The sequence below is a fragment of the Sander vitreus genome, chromosome 21 (assembly GCF_031162955.1).
Source record: "Sander vitreus isolate 19-12246 chromosome 21, sanVit1, whole genome shotgun sequence".
Lineage (NCBI taxonomy): Eukaryota > Metazoa > Chordata > Actinopteri > Perciformes > Percidae > Sander > Sander vitreus.
The window spans coordinates 960,764-980,812 of NC_135875.1; the positions used below are offsets into that span (position 1 = coordinate 960,764).

The following is a 20,049-nucleotide window of genomic DNA, read 5'->3' on the forward strand; positions in this document are numbered from 1 at the left end:
CTGTGTGAGCAAACCAAATATAAGCTATGATTAATATTAACAGTCTATGGCTACGATCCATTTGACAGCACTCGCAAGTCCGAAGAAGTCACCTTGCTTTTAGCTTAATGTGCTTTTGAGGTAAATACCACCAATACATCTTAAATAAATAAATCTGTAGCTATCCTCTGCCATTCAGAGCTCTGGAAAAGTTCCCAGATATTTTGAAACACCTGCAGCAATACAATGCAATCTCTGATGGCAGAATATTCAGTGATTAGGCTTCCCGACAACATCTCAGTGCAAATTCCAAAATTGTTCGTATTTATTTCCACGGTTCAACACACGAGACGACTGAACACCCAGGTGTTGTTACCACTACGTGCACATTATAAGACTAGAACATAGTTTGGCTGTGCAATGGCTTTACTCATTTCTGCCAGTTAGTGCATGTTCCCTGTGTATGAGTTAAAGACTACATGTGTTATTGTGTTGACACTGAGGATGTCTGAGACGGTGGTCTGGTTCAAATGAGTTACGTTTTATTTCATTGTGAAATTGAGAATGACACTCAGACTAAATCGTTTAGTCTATTTCTTTGTATTCCATCCATCCATCCATCCATCTTCATCCGCTTATCCGGGGTCGGGTCGCGGGGGTAGCAGCTCCAGCAGGGGACCCCAAACTTCCCTTTCCCGGGCCACATTAACCAGCTCCGACTGGGGGATCCCGAGGCGTTCCCAGGCCAGGTTAGAGATATAATCCCTCCACCTAGTCCTGGGTCTCCCCCGAGGCCTCCTCCCAGCTGGACGTCCCTCCACCTAGTCCTGGGTCTCCCCCGAGGCCTCCTCCCAGCTGGACGTGCCTGGAACACCTCCCTAGGGAGGCGCCCAGGGGGCATCCTTACCAGATGCCCGAACCACCTCAACTGGCTCCTTTCGACGCAAAGGAGCAGCGGCTCTACTCCGAGCTCCTCACGGATAACTGAGCTTCTCACCCTATCTCTAAGGGAGACGCCAGCTACCCTCCTGAGGAAACCCATTTCGGCCGCTTGTACCCTGGATCTTGTTCTTTCGGTCATGACCCAGCCTTCATGACCATAGGTGAGGGTAGGAACAAAAACTGACCGGTAGATTGAGAGCTTTGCCTTCTGGCTCAGCTCTCTTTTCGTCACAACGGTGCAATAAATTGAATGTAATACCGCACCTGCTGTGCCGATTCTCCGACCAATCTCCCGCTCCATTGTCCCCTCACTCGCGAACAAGACCCCAAGGTACTTGAACTCCTTCATTGGGGTTTCTTTGTATTGCGAAATTGAAATGAAATATGGACTATTACAATCAATAATATGTTGAGATTAATTAAAAGGAATCCATTTCTGTAAAAGAAAAATCTCTGTCTGTTGTATGCCTGTGTTAAGATAATAGCCTAGGCCTACCGTGCACATATACTGCACAAACGCGCCACTCGCGCCTAGGCTATTTAATTGTATAGCCTTGTTAGGCTATGTGCAGGGTGTGCCAACTTTTTCTTGTAAAGACAAAAAGATGATTCGAGCACTGCTCTCTACACTTAAAATGAAATACTAAGACAAGCACAGGAAGTTACAACTGAGCTCATCAAGGACACAGTCAAATGTGTTATTGTCTAAAAATAAATCTAACAAACACTCTGAAAAACTATTTCAAACTAAAATAAAATAAAATACAAATGTCTAAATAACATGTCCAGACAGAAAGACTCAGGAGACAAAGTGAAGACGTCAGATCATCTTAATGCTCAGCTTCTTATTTATTGTCACCGTACAGCAGATAAAGATTCACATCAGAGATTCAAACCTCCACCAAACATCACCTGGCTGTCCTGAACTACAAAGATGGTTTCATACTTTTCATTTAGTTTTTCAGGCCCTTTTAGACTCGTGTTATCAGTTCATGCAGTGATTAACAGCTGATCAGACTATATATGTGTTTCCATTTAAAGATTATGGGTCCTACTTTCCTGCTGCAGCCGCCCAGCTGGAGACACATCTGACTTTTCTTCCACGTTGCAGCGAGCTGCGACTGCCTTAAACTAGGGCTGCACAATATACTGTTGCTTTTATCGCTATCACGATATCGACTTGCACAATAAACATCGCTAAAGGCTGCGACATATCGCGGTAGTAAAATGTAAGTTTCATTATTTCTTTAGTGCTGCCTTTTATAGTCAGTTCAACAACTTATCACATAAGTTTCTCATATTGTGCAGCTCTACGTTAAACCACCACAGACAGTAACAAGAATTACAGACATCAGTTGGTTTTCTTGTGCTGGTGCCCAGTTTCAGGAAAATAAGACCTGTTGTGAGATGAAATGCTTAATGAGAGAAAGAGAAAGAAATCAGAAGAGATGAGCTGATATTCTGCTGGACGTTGGTCCTGGAGAACTACAGCACAGGACGGATCTTCATGCTGATGGTCTTCAGGGAGTAGTTATGACCTTTCCAACTGGACCACTCCACTCCAACAGCATAGAGAGTGCTGTCAGATCCCCAAAGATAAACGCCGTTTGGATTTGAATAGTGACAGGTGTAGTACCAGAACGCCCCCAGGAATGATTTGGCACAGTTCTGAGGCCATGTGTCCTGGTCTTTGTCAAAGGTGGAAAACTTCATTCCGTTGTGAGAACTCAGGGAGTCTCCTACAGAAACACAGTGTTTGTCAACAAGTATATGAGACTATTTGTGATGCCCTTGAAAAAAATCAAATGAATAAATACTACATATGGATGATAGAAAAACATCAACACATTACCTGCCCCTCCATTAATGAATCCAGACACACTCAGCACAAATCCGTCACGTTCTGCACCGACGGAGAATGAAGAGTACCGAGCGAACGCTTTTCTCCCCTCAAAGTCCTCCATGTCGACCAGCAGCTCACTCTTTTTATTGTTTGTCAGGTAGTAGAGGTTGTCAAGACCTGCACACACACACACACACACACACACACACACACACACACACACACACACACACATTTATGGCGCTTACCCACTGCTAGTACCAGCTCTGCTCGGCTCAACCGAGGTGCCCCATCCATTTTCCGTTGCAGATTTAGTACCGCCTCATGCGTGAGGCGAGATTGGCTGGTCCATACATACATTCAGTCACAGACATACATTAATGAATCCATAGTCATACGTTCAATGAGCAGCGATGAATTAGTTAATGTATATCTGTGACTGATTGTACAGTATGCATGGTTATGAATGGAGGAATGAATGCATATTTATAACTGAATGTATGGATATTTATGAATAGATAAATTAATGTTTTATTTATGACTTAATGCATGGATGCTTATGGAAGTAGGAACGAGTATATGTAAGGCATGTATGGGAGAACAGAATAATGTAGGAAGGCTGGTCTTTTAATTGTTTTAACCCTGTGCTTGTTGTGTGTCTCTGTTGTAACTCTTGCAGCAATTTCTCCCAGTGTCCAAAACTAATTTCTCCTCGGGGAGACTAATACAGATACTTTGACTTTGGTTGTCATAGCGACGCGGCAGGAAACTGCCGTGACCTAACGCGACACACATACAGAACGTGGAAGGTGTGTTGTTTGTGATTCTCGGCATGTGGCTGTTTGCCAGAAGACACATTTTGTTTCAAAAGAAGCTGGAGGCAGTAAAAAGAAACGGCGCTGGCTAAACTATTTAAAAATGTTGGGTTTGTTTAGGACACCCCCCCCCCCGTCTGTCGCTATAGCAACGATGACGCAGTGATTATTGACGTTTCTCTCCGACCAATCAGTAGTCTGCAGGTTTTCACGTCACCTTTTGGTATCGCCTCAGCTCGCTTGGAACCTCGGCGGAGGTGGTACTAAAAGAAGTCCCTGTTAGCAGGTACCAGGGACTTTGTTTCATAATGGAAAACCAAAAAAGGTGAGTAGAGTCGAGTCGAGTCAAGGTACCATGTCATGGAAAAACGCCATTATACATGTGTGCAAATTGGTACCAGTTTAATATCTTGTACAGCTGTGTAGTAAATTCAGGAAGATAACTAACTGATCTTTAGGTTTTTTGGTCAAAGTTCCATTTCTGGAGTTACACAACAGAGTTTAACGTGTGAACTTAATGAACAGTTACTTTTATGAAGTCATGACTTAGTTTGGTTTCATTTCTCACCAAGCCAGTACTCTCGAGCAGCGTTACCAAAGCCGGACTTGTATTGATCCCAGCCCCTGTAGAAGTTCACCGTGCCGTCCATCCTCCTCTGGAACACCTGGGGAGACGAGATGGGGGGTTAACTAGCTGAACACACGAGATATCTGACAGACCATGTTTCCAGACAACAAGGTTTTTACTGGAATGTGATTTATTGTGATGGTCCAACAGGTTGACTGAATACTCACCGTCCAGCGTCCTCCTTCTGAAGTCATGTCACAGTACACCTACACACAAACACATTCATCAGTAAATGTGATAATTTAGTGGTTTAAATGTGTATATTAAGTTTACACTAATGAGCACGGCAACATGGAATCTGTGGATGCAGAATTTTCAGAAATTAAAATAATATAACGTGAATTACAGTGCCTAAACCTAACCAATCCAACTAGGCAACAAATACTAACCAATCAGATGCAGAGTAGGGCGGGACATTCCTTTGCCATCCTAGGAAATGCATGTTTGCATCCAGTGCTGTGCAATTAATCGGAAGTTTTGACTGTGATTTCGATATTGGCTCCTAACGATCACAAACTGTAATCTTGCCCAACCAATCATTTGTATAGCAAAATAACTATAGTGCACGACATTTGGACAAACTGTGCTGTCTGTATAAGGGACGTAAATATTGGAATAGCCTCCCACGTGCAATAAGGCAGTGTCCTAAATATTCTACTTTTGAGACTCAGTTCAAACAATGGCTTAAAGTCAGGGCTGGTAACTTTTTCCAATATACACATTTTTATATATTGTTAAAAATGATCTTTACACCATGACAACCCCGAAGTATACCTTGATAGCAGACCTCTTTCCAGCGGGATAGATGGTGTACACTCCACTGGGTTTGCTTTTGTCTTGCAGATAGATGGCACTGCAGTCCACTGGTCGGAGGGGCTGCTGGCAGCTGGTCAACAGTGGAGCCAGCAGGAGGAGGAAGACTGAAACCAGCTGGAACAGAAGAGATGTCATTCTGACTGACGTTTGAATCATACAAAGTGTTTTAACAGTTTGGCCTCTAGCTTCATGATGGTGTTGACAAAGTCAGCTATTAGAGACAGAAAGGTGGGGCTAATTAACTAAAATGATCTGTGTGGGTTGTCCCTGTAATGATTATAGATTGTACTGATTGTGATTGGTTTAAAGAAATGCAAACAACCCAGAGCATTTCTTTCTCCTATCCCAGAATGTATCTGTGGTTTAGCCAGACCTTACTCCACAGCACTGTGGCGATAGAGCTGGCAATGAGAGGCTATCCCTGTAACAACCATCTAATCTACTGATATCAAGCTTCTTTACAGTTTCACAGAACTTTGAGATTTGTATATTTTAAAAATCTCAAAGTTCTGTGAAACTGTAAAGAAGCTTGATATCACAGTTCACAAACTTACCTTCATTGTCAGATTTCTCCTGAAATGAATCAACTGCTGATGTAGATCTGTCTGATGCTCTGAAAACACAATAAGAGTAAATTAAAAATGGTAACACTTAATAATAATGGTACATAAATTATGATTACAACTTTACAAGACAGAACAAAGCCAGAAATCTTGGTGTAGTCATGGACTCAGACCAGAATTTTAACAGCCACATTAAGACAGTTACAAAGTCAGCCTATTACCACCTTAAGAATATCTCAAGGGTTAAAGTACTAATGTCTCAGCAGGATCTGGAAAAACTTGTCCATGCTTTTATCTTCAGTAGACTTGACTACTGTAACGGTGTCTTTACAGGTCTCCCTAAAAATCAATCAGACAGCTGCAGCTGATTCAGAGCGCTGCTGCTCGAGTCCTCACTAACACCAAAATACATTTCTGATCTGCTGCTACACTATGAACACACCCAGACCTCTCAGATCGTCTGGGACAGGCCTGCTTGTTGTCCCCAGAGTCAGAACTAAACAGGGGGAAGCAGCGTTCAGTTTTTATGCTCCACATATCTGGAACAAACTCCCAGAAAACTGCAGGTCTGCTGCAACTCTCAGTTCTTTGAAATCAAGGCTGAAGACCTTTCTTTTCGATGTTGCCTTTCTTTAAATAATTGTTCATTGATTATACTGAAGTTGCATTGTTGAAACTGTATGACCATCTATATAAACATATAAAGAAAATTAAAAAGTAAGACAGGTGGGACCGGCCTGTTCTGAGAACGGCAAGGATTGCAGGTGGATTACATGTATAGAGCAACGGCTTATACATTGTCCCATACTAGCAGCCTAAAATCTCCTATTTTATCTGCTTTTATATTTTTAACTGTTTTTTACGGCTCTTTAATGTTTTATGTAAAGCACTTTGAATTGCTCTGTTGCTGAAATGTGCTATACAAATAAAGCTGCCTTGCCTTGCCTTACAATTCTTCAGAGTATATGTCCACTGCTGTGACTAGTCAGTTTTTTTTGAAGAAGACATGAATAATAAATCAGAAATCATGATTGAAATATCTTAATTGATGCATTAATTAACGTATTGTTCCTGCATTAAGTCATGTTTGAGATACTTTTAATCCTTGTAGATCACTGATAGTCCTGAAGTACTACATGAATGAATTCATGCTTTTTCATGCTTGGAGTCATGATAATTCATGTACCATTATTATAAAGTGTTACAAAAATGTTTAGTTTCAGTCAACAAACACAGGCAACAGAAATCAAGTGTTGGGTTTCAGGGTATCATTGGATAATCTGTAATTCATTTGTAATTAGAAAATGAATAACCCGTAGTATTTGTTAACTGTTTCAAAAGAAAAAAAACGGAAAAAAACATTTCTGTTGTCAGAATCCAAAAAAACAAAAAAAGTATTTGCAAAAACCAAAACATTAAAAACCCATGTCCCTGCTGTTTTTGGTTTCAAACAGTAAAATGAATTGTACAGTGTTTGGATGTTTTAAAATTTTTGATTCTGAGACCAGATCAGATGATATATATGTATATGATATATATATATATCTATATATCGTATTATATATATATATATATATAGATATAGATGTATAGATATCTATATATATATGTGTATATATAGATGATATATATAGATACAGATATATATCTATATAGATATATATCTATATATATATAAAACGAGCACCTTGTTCAATTGTATTTCTCTGTTCTGTATGTTCAAAAATATAAAACAATAAAAAGTTGATCTAAAAAAAAACAAAAAGGAGCAGAAAACGGCGAAAACAACCACTGATGGGAAAAGCATATTTTACAATAACTTTAAATGCACCACGAGGCTGGCGAGGCGAGGCTGAGTCTGTTTTTCAGACAACGGCAGCTACAGTCTGGTGTTAGAATCCTCTCCAGTTAAATACAGACACACTTTACACCGTTCAGCATTTTTTATTTTAGATTATTTTTATTACAGTGACAGTGGATAGACACGAAAGGGGGAGAGAGATGGGGAATGACACGCAGCAAAGGGCTGCAGGATTCAAACCGCAGGACTCCACCAACATGGGGCGAACGCTCTTACTGGGTGAGCTAGAGGACGCCCCAAGTTGTTAGCATTTTAACCGTGTTTACTCCAGCTGCTAGCTAACAGTAGGTTAACGTTACCTGCTGCTAAGTGTAGTGTTAAGTAGTGTCCCGTGCGGCGATGTTTCAGTTCCCTCTAACGTCCGTTTTCGGAGCATCAGAGAGAAGCGCAGGCATTTAAGTGGCACCTAAATAAGGCACCGAAATTCGCGTTGCTATTCGGTCCGGTAGAGAATGGTCGTTAAGGCACTGGTGCCATATTAGCAATGGGTCTCGGACCTCCCCCTCACCCCCAAAATGAAAACTCTTCAGATCTACACGATTCACGTGGATGACATTTACCCATTCAAAGCGGTGAATATTCCCCGAAAGGCGACTAGTTTGCAGGTATGTACTACTCTTTGGCTGGCTCGCAAGCCCAAACAAGTGTGTCTGTTGTTGTGTTTCCGGTCTAGCTAGATCCGGTGTGGTGTTGTAGTTTTTGTAACGTTACTAGTTGTTGCAACAGCATGTGAAAAAAACTACAAAGTTTGCTAAGCCAAAAAGAACATTAATCTCGCGATAAAAAAATTGACGCCGTTAAAATGGGTTTGCATTAACGCCGTTAATAACGTGTTTAACTGACAGCACTAGTTTTTACGTATTTAATTTTAAAACAATGAACTACTGATTATCCAATGATACCCTGACTTTTGGTGTTCAGGTTCTGGCCTCGCTGCCCCCCTTCTCAAATACACTAAGATCAGAACAACAGAGACGAGATTTTCGTTTCCCAAAAGATGATCTAACCCGGAAATATGTTAACGCACTAATGTTACCTTAAAGACTCAAATGTATCACACACGATTGCCAGAAAGTTCATTAAACTAAAGAGACTTCTTTTCTTATAGTTAAAATGCAACAAACTTCAGCTCAACTTTTCTGTAAATTCTGTCATTTTGGGTCAAACAAAAATCCCCAAAAGACGGTCATGTTGCCACAGCTGATCTAGTCACGTCTCTGTAATGTCTCTGGTTGGATGCTTACCTGTCCGATCTCAGCTGCAGGTTGAACTGAAGAGTCTTCGTGTCTTCAGAGGAAACAAGCTGCTGCTTTCTGCTTCAGTCCCTCACAACTTCACTACTTATATCTGCAGAAGGCTGTGATGTCACATCGCCTGCCCTGTTACCAACACAGACAAACAATTCCAAGGAACTTTTCTAAGTGTGTATTTAGTTTAAACCAAATATTTGAACATCAGCCCAGGTAGATATTAAATTCATAGAAGAAGATCATGTTTCTCTTTAATAAACAGAATTGTGGTACCAGAGGACTTCTGCATTATGTTTATTTAGTCATTGGTACCCGGATCTCTTTCTGATGATTTCTGTTCATTCAAACAGGACATCCTTATTAATGAACATGGCCTGCTCCAGCTTTTCTACCAAACGACTAAAGGGGAGAGGGAAAGGGACTCAAGGGATTTATTGATGCAGGACCACAGAAGAAGAAATAAAGGAGGACTGAACTTCAACACAGAGCCCACATTGCACCAGTGGGCTCTGTGTTGCTGGGTCTCTCACGTTAGACCCAGCAGCAGTGGGTCAGTGGACCGCTAACGTCAGACCCAATGGCAGTGGGTCAGTGGTCCGCTAACGTCAGACCCAGCGGCAGTGGGTCGGGGGACCGCTAACGTTAGACCCAGCAGCAGTGGATCAGCGGTCCGCTAACGTTAGACCCAGCAGCAGTTGGTCAGTTCAGCGCTAACGTCAGACCCAGCGGCAGTGGGTCGGGGGACCGCTAATGTTAGACCCAGCAGCAGTGGGTCAGCGGTCCGCTAACGTTAGACCCAGCAGCAGTGGGTCAGTGGACCACTAACGTCAGACCCAATGGTAGTGGGTCAGTGGTCCGCTAACGTCAGACCCAGCGGCAGTGGGTCGGGGGACCGCTAACGTCAGACCCAGCGGCAGTGGGTCAGCGGTCCGCTAACGTTAGACCCAGCAGCAGTTGGTCAGTTCACCGCTAACGTCAGACCCAGCGGCAGTGGGTCGGGGGACAGCTAATGTTAGACCCAGCAGCAGTGGGTCAGCGGTCCGCTAACGTTAGACCCAGCAGCAGTTGGTCAGTTCACCGCTAACGTCAGACCCAGCGGCAGTGGGTCAGCGGTCCGCTAACGTAACACAGACATACACACACACACACACACACACACACACACCAAGTGCTGTTATTAATCACTACTCTTACTTTACCTTGCAATTCTGTCTCAATATACTCTTTTATACTTCAATTTTCATCTAGTTTTATTTTCCATTCTTATTATTTATGTCTTGTGATTCGTTATTTCCTTCCCAGCATTAAGAAAACATTGACACGGCATTCACCTGGTGGCGTCGTATGTCTACCAGACGGATGGATCCTGCAGAGGGACGCAATATGATATCAACTCAAATATTTATATAAAGAAGGAATCTGCTCCTGCTCACTAAATACACATTGTAAAAGGCATACAAGTGTGTATCTAGTTTAATTTAGCATGACATGTTTCTTGTTTGTCAGTTCTTAATTCTAGTGAAATGTAAATGAGAGAAAACTCTTAAGGATAGATGTGGGTTATAATAACATCCATTTATTCACGCAACAGACATGAGACAAGTTTGATCCTGCAGGATCTCAAAAATGAAAATGATACATTCATGGACATATATATCAACTAATTTCAACATTCACAGGCTCATGATTAACTCAGCCACCACCCCTCCACGCAAGGTCAGCAACCTCTCTGCATGTGGCCGTACCATAGATATAAAATGGATAGAAAGACCATTTAAATTCAAATAAACGCAGAAGAACGGTCAGAGCAGCAGCCATTTTAATGTGTACCATTGCCATGGTAACATATAAACTTCCGATAATGAGCAGACTGCTGCTGGGTTTAACGTTAGCGGTCCGCCGACCCACTGCCGCTGGGTCTAACGTTAGCGGTCCGTGACCCACTGCTGCTGGGTCTAACGTTAGCGGTCCGCCGACCCACTGCCGCTGGGTCTCACGTTAGCGGTCTGCCGACCCACTGCCGCTGGGTCTAACGTTAGCGGTCTGCTGAACCCACTGCCACTGGTTCTAAACTTAGCAGACTGCTAACCCACTGCTGCTGGTTCTAACGTTAGCAGTCTGCTGACCCACTGCCGCTGGTTCTAACGTTAGCAGTCCGCCGACCCATTCCCACTGGTTCTAAAGTTAGCAGACTGCTAACCCACTGTCGCATGGTCTAATATTAGCGGTCCGCCGACGTTAGACCCAGCAGTAGTGGGTCAGCGGTCCGCTAACGTTAGACCCAGCAGCAGTTGGTCAATGGACCGCTAACGTTAGACCCAATGGCAGTGGGTCGGGGGACCGCTAACGTTAGACCCAGCAGCAGTGGGTCAATGGACCGCTAACGTCAGACCCAATGGCAGTGGGTCAGTGGTCCGCTAACGTCAGACCCAGCGGCAGTGGGTCGGGGGACCGCTAACGTTAGACCCAGCAGCAGTGGATCAGCGGTCCGCTAACGTTAGACCCAGCAGCAGTTGGTCAGTTCACCACTAACGTCAGATCCAGCGGCAGTGGGTCGGGGGACCGCTAATGTTAGACCCAGCAGCAGTGGGTCAGCGGTCCGCTAACGTTAGACCCAGCAGCAGTGGGTCAGTGGACCGCTAACGTCAGACCCAATGGTAGTGGGTCAGTGGTCCACTAACGTCAGACCCAGCGGCAGTGGGTCGGGGGACCGCTAACATTAGACCCAGCAGCAGTGGGTCAGCGGTCCGCTAACGTTAGACCCAGTAGCAGTTGGTCAGTTCAGACGCTAACGTTAGACCCAGCAGCAGTGGGTCAGTGGACCGCTAACGCTAGACCCAATGGTAGTGGGTCAGCGGACCGCTAACGTCAGACCCAGCGGCAGTGGGTCGGGGGACCGCTAACATTAGACCCAGCAGCAGTGGGTCAGCGGTCCGCTAACGTTAGACCCAGCAGCAGTTGGTCAGTTCACCGCTAACGTCAGACCCAGCGGCAGTGGGTCGGGGGACCGCTAACGTTAGACCCAGCAGCAGTGGGTCAGCGGTCCGCTAACGTTAGACCCAGCAGCAGTTGGTCAGTTCACCGCTAACGTCAGACCCAGCGGCAGTGGGTCAGCAGACTGCTAACGTTAGACTCAACAGCAGTGGGTCAGCCGACCGCTAACGTTAGACCCAGCAGCAGTTGGTAAGTTCACCGCTAATGTTAGACCCAGCGGCAGTGGGTCAGCCGACCGCTAACGTCAGACCCAGCCCGCTGTTCAGCTCATTCTCTGTAACTGATGCAACATGAAAGCACGGCAGAACCACCAAGCCAGCCAGCCGGTGTTATTTGCTAACATTAGCTTGCTATCTCCACCTTAACGTTACCCTCTCGCCACATCACTCACAGAAAACGAGACGAATAAAGCGTCACTCGTGGCGATAGCAGGGCCATATGTGTGGATGAAGCATGAAGTTAATGTGACTAATTTCTGCTGGCTCTCGTAATGTTGGTATAGTGGGCGCCTATATGTGGAGGTTTACTCCTCAACGCAGCGGGCCCAGGTTTGATTCCGACCCGTGGCCCTTTGCTGCATGTCATTCCCCCTCTCTCTCCCCTTTCATGTCTTCAGCTGTCCTGTCAAAATAAAGGCCAAAAATGACCAAAACATTAAATAAAGTCTGCTGCTCTGACCATTCTGCTACGTTGATTTGAATGGAAATGGCGTTTCTATCCATTTTATTTCTATGGTACTGTCACTTGGAATATGGCACAGTCTGCTTGTAATTAATAACAGTGACGTGTAATATTTTGATGTTAAAAAAGCTAATTGAGGGATATCATAATCATTAAATGGACATGTTTGACTGTCTACCCCTCCCTTCTCTACTCCCTCACTGCACAAATCACCATAACACACACACACACACACACACACACACACACACACACACACACACACACACACACCAAGTGCTGTTATTAATCTCGACTCTTACTTTACCTTGCAATTCTGTTTCCATTTACTCTTTTATACTTTTCAATTTTTTTTCTAGTTTTGTTTTCCATTCTTAATTTAGTTTTATATAACTTATTATTTATGTCTTGTAATTATGGTTTTAGTTATTTCCTTCCCAGCATTAAGAAAACATTTACACAGCATTCAGCTGGTAGTGCCGGATGCATCCTGCACAGGGCTGCAATTTGATAACAACTCAAATATTTATATAAAGGAGGGATCTGCTCCTGCATCCCTAAATACACATACAACACATACAAGTGTGTATCTAGTTTCATTTATTATGACATGTTTCTTGTTTGTCACTTCTTAATTCTAGTGAAATGTAAATGACAAAAAACTCTCAGAGATAGATGTGCCATATAATAACATCTATTTATTCACGCAACAGATATGAGACAAGTTTGATCCTGCAGGATCTCATAAATGACTGAGTCACTTCATATATTCATGGACATATATATCAACTCATTTCAACATTCACAGGCACATGATTAACTCAGCCATCACCCCTCCTCGCAAGGTCAGCGACCTCTCTGCCTGTGGCCGTACGGCAGCGAAGTGAAAGTACCATAAAAATGAAATGGATAAAAAGGCCATTTCCATTCAAATCAACGTGAGAACGGTCAGAGCTGCAGCTGTAATGTGTGCCATTGCCATGCTAACATATGAGCTACCGAGAATGAGCAGAACTGCCGACTGGGTTTAACGTTAGCGGTCTGCCGACCCACTGCTGCTGGGTCTAACGTTAGCGGTCTGCTGAACCACTCCCACTGGTTCTAAAGTTAGCAGACTGCTAACCCACTGCCACTGGGTCTAACGTTAGCGGTCCGCCGACCCACTGCCGCTGGGTTCTAACGTTAGCGGTCCGCCGACCCACTGCCGCTGGGTCTGACGTTAGCGGTCTGCCGACCCACTGCCGCTGGGTCTGACGTTAGCGGTCTGCTGACCCACTGCCGCTGGTTCTAACGTTAGCGGTCCGCCGACCCACTGCCACTGGTTCTAACGTTAGCGGTCCGCCGACCCACTGCCACTGGGTCTAATGTTAGCGGTCCGCCGACCCACTGCCACTGGGTCTAACGTTAGTGGTCCGCCAACCCACTGCCGCTGGGTCTAACGTTAGCGGTCCGCCGACCCACTGCCAATGGGTCTAATGTTAGCGGTCCGCCAACCCACTGCCGCTGGGTCTAACGTTAGCGGTCCGCCAACCCACTGCCACTGGGTCTAACGTTAGCGGTCCGCCGACCCACTGCCGCTGGGTCTAACGTTAGCGGTCCGCCAACCCACTGCCGCTGGGTCTAACGTTAGCGGTCCGCCGACCCACTGCCACTGGGTCTAATGTTAGCGGTCCGCTGACCCACTGCCACTGGGTCTAACGTTAGCGGTCCGCCGACCCACTGCCACTGGGTCTAATGTTAGCGGTCCGCCGACCCACTGCCACTGGGTCTAATGTTAGCGGTCCGCCGACCCACTGCCGCTGGGTCTAACGTTAGCGGTCTGCCGACCCACTGCCACTGGGTCTAATGTTAGCGGTCCGATGACCCACTGCTGCTGGGTCTAACTGTTCCTCCTCACTCCCTGCAACTCTGAGAACGTCTCCGAGCTGCGTCGGGCGGCTTTCCTCCCAGCGAACTGCGATACAGTTTACGACCCCACTGACGCGTATTGTCACTATGACAACTAACAACAAACGCCATTTTGTTTTGTACCAATCAAATGACCACAGGAAACCGTTCAGTGGCCTTTCGATCCATTTCATTTCTATGGACAGTACTCTGATCCAATGGAAATCACAATTGTCAGATTGACAGCACTCTAGTCCAATGGATTGGTGGGGGGGGGGGGGCACCAAGTGGGGCCAATCCTATTCCAGGGGGGCTGGATTTCACCCTGTGCCCCCCTTCTAGCCCTGCCCCTGCTGCTATTGCTGGTTTGTTCTACTGTTTATGTGGTTAGGCCGGTGTGGTTTGTTGTTCGGGCATCTTTTTGTTTTGTTTTGTAATTTCGTTTCATCATATCTGCCTATATGTCACTTTTTATAATCACACAAAATCAGATTACTTCTCTCTAAAAATTTTATCTGGTGCAATGTGGGCTCTGTGTTGAAGTTCAGTCCTTTATTTCTTCTTCTGTGGTCCTGCATCAATAAATCCCTTGAGTCCCTTTCCCTCTCCCCTTTAGTCGGGAGAGGGAGCAGGCCATGTTCATTAATAAGGATGTCCTGTTTGAATGAACAGAAATCATCAGAAAGAGATCCGGGTATCAATGACTAAATAAACATAATGCAGAAGTCCTCCACAATTCTGTTTATTAAAGAGAAACATGATCTTCTTCTCTTAATTTAATATCTACCTGGGCTGATGTTCAAATATTTGGTTTAAACTAAGTACACACTTAGAAAAGTTCCTTGGAATTGTTTGTCTGTGTTGGTAACAGGGCAGGCGATGTGACATCACAGCCTTCTGCAGATATAAGTAGTGAAGTTGTGAGGGACTGAAGCAGAAAGCAGCAGCTTGTTTCCTCTGAAGACACGAAGACTCTTCAGTTCAACCTGCAGCTGAGATCGGACAGGTAAGCATCCAACCAGAGACATTACTGTCACGATCTGTCAAGTGTGTGGCGAGGCTTGGAGCCAAATGCAGTTTAGAAGTCCATCCATCCATCCTTCTTCATCCGCTTATCCGGTCGGGTCAGTTTAGAAGTAATTTATTAAAACAAAAAAAAACAGTCTTACACAAAATGTCCGCCGGCAGGTAGCCAGGCAGGAAACAAACGAAACACAGAATCCCACATACAGAAACAGCACGCAACAAAATACAATGATCTGACAAGAGACAAAGACAGAACAGGAACTAAATACACCAGGTAACGAGGACTAACGAGGGACAGGTGAAACAAATCGGTGTCGGGCAGAACAATCAAAAAGGCGGGAAACAAACAAAGACAGGAAGAAAGCTAGACAGAAAGGGAGACAAGACAGACTACAAAATAAAAACAGGAAACAGAACATAACAGAAAAACAAGACTACCACAATAAGACAGAACAATACCAAAACCCTGACAGTTACAGAGACGTGACTAGATCAGCTGTGGCAACATGACCGTCTTTTGGGGATTTTTGTTTAAGAAAAGTCTCTTTAGTTTAATGAACTTTCTGGCAATCGTGTGTGATACATTTGAGTCTTTAAGGTAACATTAGTGCGTTAACATATTTCCGGGTTAGATCATCTTTTGGGAAACGAAAATCTCGTCACTGTTGTTCTGATCTTAGTGTCTTTGAGAAGGGGGGCAGCGAGGCCAGAACCTGAACACCAAAAGTCAGGGTATCATTGGATAATCAGTAGTTCATTTGTAATTAATGAAAAACATTTCAACGTTTCTGCTGGAGCTGCTGCCCCCGCGACCCGACCCCGGATAAGCGGATGAAGATGGATGGATGGATTTCAACGTTTCTGGTCTTGGAATCAAAAAATTAAAAATTATTTAAAAACATCCAAACACTGTGTACAATTTGTTTTATTGTTTGAAACCAAAAACAGCAGTGACATGGGTTTTTTGATGTTTGATTTTTTTCTTTGCAAATGGATTCATTTTGGTTCATGTGAATACTGTTTTGTTTTTCCTTTTGAAGAAAGTAGCTGAGACAGGTGACCTGATTTTAGTTTTTTTGATTCTGACAACAAGCGTTTTTTTCCATTTGTTTTTGTTTTACAACAGTTAACAAATATACAGGTTATTCATTTTCCAATTACAAATGAATTACGGATTATCCAATGATTCCCTGAACACCAACACTTCTTATTCTTCATTCACATAATCTGTTGCCTGTGTTTGTTGACTGAAACTAAACATTTTTGTAACACTTTATAATAATGGTACATGAATTATCATGACTTCAAGCATGAAAAAGCATGAATTCATTCATGTAGTACCTCATGAACTATCAGGATTAAAAGTATCTCAAGCATGACTTAATGCAGGAACAATACATAATTAAAGGTGCAAGCAGCGATGTACGGGCCCTTGCGCCTCTGCGTCGGAGTTACTGGTGGACGCCACTCCTTGCGACCGTCCATTTGCGTGGCACTCAGACACTGCAAATCATCACCAATGAAAAGGGAACTCCCTGCCGAATTCAATGATACTGCACACAAGACTCTACGTCATACAGTTCATCAGCTGTGAAAGGGGACGTGGCCAAAGCAAACCTGGGGCAAACCTTTACCAATAAAAAAGGAAGTCTCTGCTGAGTTCATTGTTACCTCACACAAGACTCTACACTAAATGGGTTGTTAGTTATAAAAAGGGGCGTGGCTAATGCATAGGGGGCAGGTCAAACCATCACCAATCAAAAAGTTACTCTCTGCTGAGTTCAATGACATCTCACACAAGACTCTACCTTAAATGGTTCAAATGTTATGAAAGGCCTGAGTAAGCGGGAGTGGTTAAAGTATAGGGGGCGGCTCAGTATCCCATGTAGACCACACATTATAATTTTCATGTAAATCGGATGATGTTTGTCATATAAGGCTGATTTCCTGTTGCCAGCGGGGGGCGCTAAGACCAAAAGTCAATATTGGCGTGTATACATCCTCAGGCCTGGACTCTTGTTGATTGTGGGAAATTTCAAGCAGATATGACAATGTACACTGTAGTTACAGCCACTTTCTCATTCATCGCTACACACTCAAAATGGCTGCCACGCCACGCCCACACTGTTTGATGAAAAGTTTTTCTTTTAATAACTTTTCATCTTTAAGGCCTTGTGATGGTACAGACCAAATTTGAAGTCCATTGGATGAAATCTCTAGGAGGAGTTCGTTAAAGTATAGCACCTTGACTTTTGGGCCTACTTCCTGTTGCCACTAGGGGCGCTATGACTTTAAGTAAATATCGGCCTTTATTTGTCGTCTAGGTTGGACTCTTATGAATCCTGAAAAGTTTCGAACCAATTGGACAATGTACACTCAAGTTACACCCACTTCCTGTTTTGATGGCGAAACTCACAAAATGGCCGCCCCGCCACGGCCACGCCCTACGACGAAAAGTTTTTCTTTTAACAACGTTTCATCTTTAACGTCTTAACATGGCACAGACCGAATTAGAAGTTGATCGGATGAAATCTCTAGGAGGAGTTCGTTAAAGTACGACGTGGAAATGGCCAAAATCGCACTAATTTTGAACTTTCATTTAAAAATGGCGGCCTTCCTGTTGGGTTTAGGGTATGGCTCCAATGAGCTTTTTTGTACGTCTTGACATGCTACATATGTCTACCAAGTTTGTGAGTTTTTGAGTATGTTAAGCCCCTCAAAAAGGTAATTAATTTGCTGTAATAATAATAATTCCTTCAGTTTCAATAGGGCCTTCGCCGCTGTTGGCACTCGGGCCCTAATTAATGCATCAATTAAGATATTTAAATCATGATTTATGATTTATTATTCATGTCTTCTTCAAAAAAAACCTGACCAGTCACAGCAGTGGACATATACTCTGAAGAATTGTAGAGTTGTTATCATAATATATGTACCATTATTATTAAGTGTTACCATTTTGATTCATTCTTATTGTGTTTTCAGAGCATCAGACAGATCTACATCAGCAGTTGATTCATTTCAGCAGAAATCTGACAATGAAGGTAAGTTTCTAAAGTGATATTTTACAAATCTCAAAGTTCTGTGAAACTGTAAAGAAGCTTGATATCAGTAGATTAGATGGTTGTTACAGGGATAGCCTCTCATTGCCAGCTCTATCGCCACAGTGCTGTGGAGTAAGGTCTGGCTAAACCACAGATACATTCTGCAAAAGGAGAAAGAAATGCTCTGGGTTGTTTGCATTTCTTTAAACCAATCACAATCGTCTTGCATGGCGCTAAGCCTCAGACACAGCAATGGTGGCCATGCTAAATAATCTCAGGAAGGAATTTCTTTTTGCAAAATGCAGAAGAAAATGCCAAATACAATAATAAATAAAGTTTTAATATAGCTATTTAAATTAGCTGGATAAATGGTTAAACCTCATTGGCTCTTACCAGTGTATCTCTATGTGTACTTCATCCACAGCAATCCCACCAATCGGTCCCAAAACGTCCCAGTTAGAGAGGAAATGCCCTAAATATTTTCTTTGTAAAGCTTTAAAATCATTCCCTGAAAGAACCAAGCAGGCCTGACTTGTTGCACGATCCAAATTTTCTTCAAAACTTGACATTTTCAGCGTGTAGCTTGCTGCCTCAGTTTGTTGTTGCTACTTATAGCAAAGGGATTTTGAGAATGGCAACAAACAGAGAGAGGAAAAGGCCTGATGTCATGTCAGTGTCAATGTACTTCCATTGCTCCAGACTACTACAGGAACAACCCACACAGATACATTTTCTTATTTAGCCCCACCATTCTGTCTCTAATAGCTGACTTTGTCAACACCGTCATGAAGCTAGAGGCCAAACTGTTAAAACACTTTGTACGATTCAAACCTCAGTCAAAATGATATATATTCTGTTCCAGCTGGTTTCAGTCTTCCTCCTCCTGCTGGCTCCACTGTTGACCAGCTGCCAGCAGCCCGTCCAACCAGTGGACTGCAGTGCCATCTATCAGCAAGACAAAAGCAAACCCAGTGGAGTGTACACCATCTATCCCGCTGGAAAGAGGTCTGCTATCAAGGTATACTTCAGGGTTGTTGTTGTTGTGTAAAGATCACTTTAAACAATATATAAAAATGTGTATATTGGAAAAAGTTACCAACCCTGACTTTAGGCCATTGTTTGAACTGAGTCTCAAAAGTATAATATTTAGGACACTGCCTTATTGCACGTGGTAGGATATTCTAATATTTACTTCTCTTTACGGACAGCACAGTTTGTCCAAAGGTGGTGCACCCTGGTGCCAATGTGCTGTCAGCCATCTTTTTATTGAATTAATTTAAAGGACGTTGGGCAAGCCCATACAGAGCCTTGTACATAAAACAAGCATATTTTAAACCTTTCTTCAGGTGACTTTTAAAGGTGAGTCCAATGTGACCCCAAGATACGTTAACGCAATTGCAATGTCAAGCTCCTCCCCTCTACGTGTCTCCTCTACTGGTTGTTTTGTAAACATCATACACACAGATTTACAAAGATCTTTTTGGTTTTCTATAAAAGATCTGATTTAGTAAGCCAATCATGAACGTGGGTCATTGCAGATGTAAGAATTAAGGCGGCTTCTTGGAGGTTTTTTGTAAAAATGACTAAATCATCTGCATACATATATATTGATTTTTTTTAAACACATCAGGTAACAGTAGAAGTAATGAATAAAGATTGGCTAGGATGTGATACCTTCATTAGTTGGATTGGTTAGGTTTAGGCACTGTAATTTGTAATG

General features: G+C 43.5%; 2 protein-coding genes across 4 annotated transcripts in view; one reads left to right on the top strand and one right to left on the bottom strand.

Moving 5' to 3' along the window:
- Positions 1–1,751: 1,751 nt before the first annotated feature.
- Positions 1,752–8,800, bottom strand: LOC144536115 (microfibril-associated glycoprotein 4-like). Of its 2 annotated transcripts, XM_078279061.1 has the most exons (7): positions 8,692–8,800; positions 5,578–5,636; positions 4,982–5,137; positions 4,375–4,413; positions 4,148–4,244; positions 2,774–2,941; positions 1,752–2,660 (listed from the first exon to the last, which is right to left on the bottom strand). In XM_078279061.1, exons 2-7 carry the CDS (start codon positions 5,581–5,583, stop codon positions 2,407–2,409), a joined length of 720 nt encoding a protein of 239 aa, XP_078135187.1. In that variant the 5' UTR covers positions 5,584–5,636; positions 8,692–8,800; the 3' UTR covers positions 1,752–2,406. The 2 variants fall into 2 exon arrangements, with proteins under 2 accessions (XP_078135187.1, XP_078135186.1); XM_078279060.1 differs by lacking the exons at positions 5,578–5,636; positions 8,692–8,800 and having other exon boundaries at positions 4,982–5,173.
- A 6,357-nt stretch (positions 8,801–15,157) lies between these two features.
- LOC144536572 (microfibril-associated glycoprotein 4-like) overlaps positions 15,158–20,049 on the top strand; it is a 6,999-nt gene continuing 2,107 nt past the window's right edge. Inside the window, exons 1-3 of one of the 2 annotated variants that reach the window (XM_078279783.1) lie at positions 15,158–15,265; positions 18,271–18,329; positions 19,192–19,347. In XM_078279783.1, coding sequence (XP_078135909.1) covers positions 18,324–18,329; positions 19,192–19,347 — 162 coding nt within the window. In that variant the 5' untranslated portion in view covers positions 15,158–15,265; positions 18,271–18,323. Of the gene's footprint in view, positions 15,266–18,270; positions 18,330–19,170; positions 19,348–20,049 lie in introns of those variants that run through there. The other variant, XM_078279782.1, reaches the window with a different exon arrangement.

Bases quoted from the DNA above. Each gene is read 5' to 3' on its own strand.
- LOC144536115 (XM_078279060.1), bottom strand. From the start codon at position 5,158: ATGACATCTCTTCTGTTCCAGCTGGTTTCAGTCTTCCTCCTCCTGCTG. The intron at 4,414-4,981 runs GTATACTTCGGG...GTTTGTGTGTAG, and splicing joins GAAAGAGGTCTGCTATCAAG to GTGTACTGTGACATGACTTC. The intron at 2,661-2,773 runs GTAATGTGTTGA...GTGTTTCTGTAG, and splicing joins ATTCATTAATGGAGGGGCAG to GAGACTCCCTGAGTTCTCAC.